Below are 6,868 nucleotides of genomic sequence, written 5' to 3' on the forward strand. Positions count from 1 at the left end.
CCTACGGATAACGGTCGACGGAGACTGGTCGACGGACTAGGGTCCATAGCAAAGGCGTTATTCGGGACCATGGATGCGAAGGACGAAAAGCTTATCAACCAGCAACTCGCGCTGCTCCATGATTCAAACGCCGTAATTCGACACGCCATAAAGCACCAGCTGAAGGTGATCAATTCTACAATGAACCACGTAGACTGGCTTGAAAAGGGAGTAAACTAGAACGAAGGAGCCCTAGCCGACCTTTATGAAAAACTGCAGGGCAGAACTGTAGCATATGGCCACCGAATCGACATGGTCGAGCACTTTGTGGTGATTAGCGCGCTAGCCGAAAACATACTGCGCGATACTGCGGATGCACTGGACTACTTAGCGTACCTCAAAGAAGGGATTTTGCACCCCAGAGTCACCTCCGTAAGTCAAATATTGACAAGTCTCAAGGAGGCGGCCACGAATCTACCTCAGGGATTATATTTCCCGTTCAGTCTACAGGGGGAAGATTGAATAACCATAGAAAAAATAGCAACAATGACGGCGTACTGCGACACGACAAACATTTTTACCATTTTAAGATTTCCATTGATAACGTTGCCGGTGTACGATGTAATCCACGCGATACCGCTGCCGGTACACGACCACGGTGAAAGCTTTGCAGCAATAGAAGTCGAGAACTCGTGGATTGAACGCGGAAACACATACGTCTATAGTCCTAACATACGTATATAGTCCTAAGCGAACACGAATTACAAAACTGCGCTGTCGTAAATATAGAACATGTGTGCAAGCAAAAACATGTTATAAATCGAATTACCGCCGAATCCGCGTGCGAAGTGCAAATGTATACAAAAGGCGAGAAACATAAAAATTGTAAAACTATTTTTGAAACTGCCAGTAGTGTCATGTGGATAAAGACAAAAGACTCGTGGTTATATTCCGCCGCGTCAATGGAAGCAATCACGATGCAATGTCGGCTACCCAGATAGAAAAGAAAGTATTGTTGACACTGGCAAGATAACATTACGAAAAAATTGCAAACTAATTACTTCGAATGAAATAATCGAATCGGAATTGAGAATACAAACTACCGTAATAGAAACATTTGTACCAGGTGTCAACATTACTCTAATGAGGGATAATCCGGATATCACAAATGAAATCGCGAAAATTACACTAGAAAAGATCGGTAATTCGGAAGAATTAAATCATTTGATTAAGAAAGTGAATAAAATCCACAAAGACTTGGAAAATAATGATAAATTATTTTATCAACAGAAACAATTTATTTATTCCATGACAACTAGTGGCGCAATAATTATCACCGCTATAGCACTTGCAATATACATAATACGTTAACGTAAACGAGTTAAAAGTAAAAAGGTGACTGTTGCCGACAGACACACCGAATTTAGGCGGGAGAACCTCTGGACGCCCAACTCCATCCTAAAACGCACTAGCAGCGCGCGGTATTAATAAATAAGAATTTTATAAATGTATAATGTATAATATATAATGTATAACGTATAAGAAAACTCGACATCCTCGTTTTCTTTCCAAAAAGGGGAAGGGATGTTGTAAGTCCCTCCGTGCGCTACTTACAGTGTAACACTTAACAATAAGCAGGTCGCTGTTGCAATCTAATATTGCAACGGTAACCCATAATAATTGAGGACTGCCGACGCAGGACTTCGGTAACCTCAATGCATGCGTCCTCCAAAAACTACGGCCGTTGCAATTAAGCAATAATTGCAACTGCTGAGTAGTGGCCCACTTAAGACGGGATAAAACCCGCCGTCCAGCAGACCACTGTGGAGTTCTTCACAATAAGTTATTAAACGACATGCTGTCGGTGCGCGTATCGAAAATCTAACGCGAGTGATAAGAGTTAAGTCAAATGTAAAGTCACAGAATAAAGTCGTGTTAAGTAACAACTTCACTGAGTACATCTTTTCGACAACCTATCACAACGAGTCTCCTCGTTACACCCTACTCACGATGTAACAATATACTGTTCCTTTATTTCAGTAAAAATTAATATTCTTTTAATTAGTAATGTTTATTTAATAATACATTCTTCTATTCTGTATAATTTGATTAAAGCTTAAACAAATTTTTTTTACTTTTTGCAGAATGTCGAATGGCAGGAACTGCTAATGATTACATCGGCACATTATCAACTACTCGTTCAGGACGAACTTGTGCAAAATGGTTAAATAATTATGATTTCGAACAGATACAAAGCTCGAATACATCATTGAAAACAAAACTTTCTCTGGAGTCCTTACGATCGATTCACACAAAATCTCGTTGGAAACACCACTTGATGACGAAGCGAAATATTTTATCGAGATCATCACTTATGAAACCATTCTTATCAAATTCATCACAATCAGAATTTATAGCTATCAAACCTATTCACTTTGTTGACCAAACGTATTTAAATGATAGTCTTTATCCTGAACGTAGTGTACGAGATGCCAATAATTATTGTAGAGATCCTTCGCGTAATATTGCTGGTACATGGTGTTACACAACAGATCCATTGGTACCGCAGGATTTGTGTGATATAAGGGATTGTGAGAAACCAGGTAAAATTTTAATCAGGAATGGACATGAATGACAATGATTGACGATTAATAAAAAAAATTTATAAATGTATAATTTGCGTTTCCATTAAATGAATAAAAATTTTTCCTTTGGCTACTAATAAATAACAAGTAAAAATTTATTCATTATTTGAATTGAATAATGAATAAATACTTATCCGTTGTACAATTCACTTTAAATAAATAAGAAACATAAATAAGGAAATAAATTTTTATTCTAATGGGCATAATTCTCTTCAAACCATAGTTTATATTTACATAAAAAAACTATCCCATACAGCACAGAACGTTGCTGAGACGTTGCAATGTTGAATGTTGTAGTGGGAATGTTTTTTTAACGTTGAATCTATGTTGAATTTTCTATATTGATTGTTAATGTTGCTGCAACGTTAAATCTATGTTGAATTTTCTGTATTAATTCTTAATATTGCTGCAACGTTGAAATTATATAAAACAAATTATTATCTTTTGAAACAATTAATAAAAAACATTGCATTAAAAAAATAATATAATATATATCTAATTTTTATTTAAATAAATCTAATTTTTAAATAAAGAATAAATTTTTAAACAAATAAAATTTTAATAAATTATGTATTTTTGAATTATATTTTAAAATTTTTCTATGTTCAAAGTATAAACAAGTAATTTAGTTAATTTTGTTAAATAGGAACAAATTCTCGTAAATAGAAACTATCACGATTTCAACTTGATTTCCTAACGAGGCTCATTTACGAACGATATTTAAATCTTTACGCGGAAATCGATGTTTGTCATATTGATTATCGATCATGTTATTGTATGTTACATTTATAAAAAGATATATTTTCGTTTTTTTGATAATTTTATTAATCTGATCTATCACGAATATATATCCATGATATTAACATCAAGTATTCATGGATCATCACGAAGTGTCTGCAATTCCCGCTCACAAAAGTTAAGCAACGTTGGTGGCGGTCGTGGCTTGGATGGGGACCGTTGTATCTGAATATTAGTTTAAAAGGAATTGATCCCTTGGAAACACCGTATACTTAAATTATTTTTTTTTAACGTTTTACAAATGGCTTTTATTTTAGTTTCATAAAAATCGAATAGATGTCTAATAAATATTATTATTCTGTGCGAATTAAATTAATAATGAACAATGTTGAATTGCAATGTCTTACAGATATTCTAACAACATCAATTTCAACAGACATTAGACGTTTCTGCAATATCTTTTCAACGTTGAATCTACATTTCGCGATGTTGCTGCAACATTCGCAATCTTGCGATTCAACGTTAATGTGCTGTATGGGTATATGGATATACAAGATGTGCGGTACTCAAAGCGCTCGTGGGCAGTTAAAGTGGGCTAAACTGAGCAGAAAAGTTTTCTATCATTTTGCGATCTTTGCAATAGTTATCGAGATATTAATTTATAAAAATCCCCGAATATAAATGCACGGCGAGATATAACCACCCACCGCGGACCGTGGTTGCCTAGCGCGTGGTGAAGGTAATTGATTGTCAAGCTCACAACAATCAATTACCCTCACCCCACGTCGCGTGCTAGGCGATTGCATAAATAGTGGCATTGTTTAAATAATTATCCCCATCCCACGCCGCGCGCTAGGCCACGGTCTGGTCGGTTTTTGATAACTTAAATATTTATTGGAGGGTTAACAAGGAATCAGCTTGGTTACAGATTTTGATTTCACGATCACTTATTGGTGAATTAAATTTTCAGTTGTTTGCCTTGTTTTCGAAGTTAACTTTTATATTTCTATCTTAGAATTGGCCAAAATTTAGGTGTTGTTTTGTATTAGGGAGAATAACAGTGAATATCTCTGCTGTCTTTTCGCGTACAGAATTTATTACTGTATTAATTCACATTACCATATTCAAATCAAGTACATTACAGAACAAAATGTATTAGGTCAGTGCAAAAGTTCGTGCCCGATTTATAAAGTCCTATCTTCTTTAAACGCTAAAACACGGTTGATTGATCAATGTTCAGGATCTCAGCAATCTCTTCTGTCGAAATGCGTGCATTGTTTGCTATTAATGCGCGCAGAACGTCATCATCTATATAGAAAAGAGCCAAGAACGATTCGTCTTAGAGGTTAAAATCATCACGATAAAATTTAGCAAACCACTTGTTTACCGTTCGAAGGGCTGATGCACAAATAAACTTTCTGAATGTTTTTTATCGCAGCGCCAACGATTATTCCTTTCCGAAACTCGTAAAGCATCATGTCGAAAATACAACTTCTCCTTGTCCATCTTCAATGATTTTTTTCACGACTTAAATTCAACCAAACCAAACACTTCTGATTCTCAAATGACACCCATTACTGTTATATTTCTAATGATATATAATATGCATAGATAAACAACAACAGAGTCGCCATGCTACTTTAGTGTACCATGTATACGAATTGCAGAACACGAACTTTTGCACTGACCTAATATATTCGTCGTCGATTTGCAAGATTCTTTTGTCACGATAACGCCTACGGGCAAACGTACGCCCTGAGTCGCGATCATCGCGGATACTACACCTGGGAATGTTTCTACGTTTTCTTAGACTCGGGTCCGTACGACCTGTGATGATGTCTAAGTCCTGTACCAAGTCAGAATTTTCACACTCACGTTGCACTTCGGAGATCCAATTCGAGTTGTTAACTTCACATTCGAAGTGTGTCTCGTCTCGGTGACCTCAGTCTCAATCGAATTGAGCGTCCTGACGTCCGTAGATCTCCATCCTTCGTTGATCCCATTGGCGTTTTTCGAAAACGTAACCGTCGTGAGGTGGCGGTAACGATCTTTTTTATGGAGCGCGCGGATTCGACATCATAAGCACTGAAAACTTTTTGCCGTATGCCGCCTTCCGCCTTTGTTTTGAATCAAACTTCCAAAAACGCATGCATATGTATATGCCGCATGTGCAGATGTAGTGATTCGTCCAATCTCGCCTTTTTTTCGTCGTGCACAATGTTTGGGAGCTCCCACATACTTGCGTAACATACTCCCTCCGCTAAGAGGATAGCGATCAATGTCTTTATACAGATTATGACTAGTTCATGTAGATTATTACGCATATTACATATACAGTGTACCATTTTATGTCCCTCTTGAAATAAAACAACTGTTGTTTGAAACATTTTTTTGTATCTGTCATAGTTTTAGAGAAATCTTAATGCGCCATTTAAAATGGGACATCCTATATTACATTATATTGAATCATTATGCACATTACACATATTACGCATGTATTTTATTTGTTACACATGTTACATACAGCCTTCCAAGTACACTTGATCACTGTTTTATTGGCAGTGGACAAAGAAGCTTTGTTGCTGTTTTTATTTCCCCAGTGGCCGTTTTGATGGTGGCAATTCTGGCGACTCCATCTTCGCCCGGGTATACGGCAGTATTTTGCCCAGCATCGTTGCGTACATGGTAATCCCTTGCTTTTTATAAACACAACTGTCCCAACCTCGAGCTTCGGTTTATTTTCAATTCATTTGCTCTGCATTTGAAGCTGAGATATTCTATTATCGTTGAGATATTCAAAGTTCGAGCGAGCCCAAAAGTCTGGTCGTACCTTGATAATGTGCTTCAAGACAGGGAGACGATTAGCTGGAACAGAGAATAGGTTGCCCTCCGGAAGGGCCGTTTACCAATGAGATAATGTATAGGTGTTAATGCCAGTAAATCATTCGGATCTAACAAGAGAGCTGTAATCGGTATAGAATTCAGAATACTTTCGACTTTGACGATGTAAATAGGAAGTCTTTTATCATCAACTTTTATCAACTTTTATCAAGTCTTTTATCAACTCTTCGAATGTAAATAGGAAGTCTTTTATCACTCGCTTAAAGTGATACTTGAAGAGCTTTACCGAAGACTCTCATAATCCCTTAAAATGGGGACTTCTAGTGGTATGAAACGCTACGAAATGCAATGCTCACTTGAGAATTTGTTTACGAGATCTTTATGTTGTTCGGAGTTAAGTAGCAAATACATTTCTCTTAATTAGTTGTTCACATCTACAAAATTCATTTTCTGGTCGGAATACACTTACTCCGGTGTTAGATATATAATATATATACACTTCTCAACAAAATTAAAGTATCACTTACTTTACCCTCCAAAAATAGGCAAAATTCAAGAGAATGTAACTTCGTCAAAAATGATCGTATCGAGATGTTCAAAAAAGCATTTTACAGCTTGAAATCTTTACCTGTCTCTTATACACATCTCTGAGCGGGCTGGCAAGG

General features: G+C 36.6%; 2 protein-coding genes across 2 annotated transcripts in view; one reads left to right on the forward strand and one right to left on the reverse strand.

Annotated features, from left to right (window-relative positions):
- The window catches only part of LOC105449742 (macrophage erythroblast attacher-like), a 952-nt gene extending 881 nt beyond the window's left edge, over positions 1-71 (reverse strand). The window contains exon 1 of the mRNA XM_011689125.1: positions 6-71. Within this exon, the coding sequence (XP_011687427.1) occupies positions 6-71 (66 nt within the window). The remainder of the gene's footprint in view (positions 1-5) is intronic.
- Positions 72-525: 454 nt separating this feature from the next.
- LOC105449743 overlaps positions 526-6,868 on the forward strand; it is a 19,564-nt gene continuing 13,221 nt past the window's right edge. The window contains exons 1-2 of the mRNA XM_011689126.1: positions 526-715; positions 2,124-2,582. Coding sequence (XP_011687428.1) covers positions 526-715; positions 2,124-2,582 — 649 coding nt within the window. The remainder of the gene's footprint in view (positions 716-2,123; positions 2,583-6,868) is intronic.

This window comes from Wasmannia auropunctata, unplaced genomic scaffold, assembly GCF_000956235.1.
Source record: "Wasmannia auropunctata unplaced genomic scaffold, wasmannia.A_1.0 LD336074.1, whole genome shotgun sequence".
NCBI lineage: Eukaryota > Metazoa > Arthropoda > Insecta > Hymenoptera > Formicidae > Wasmannia > Wasmannia auropunctata.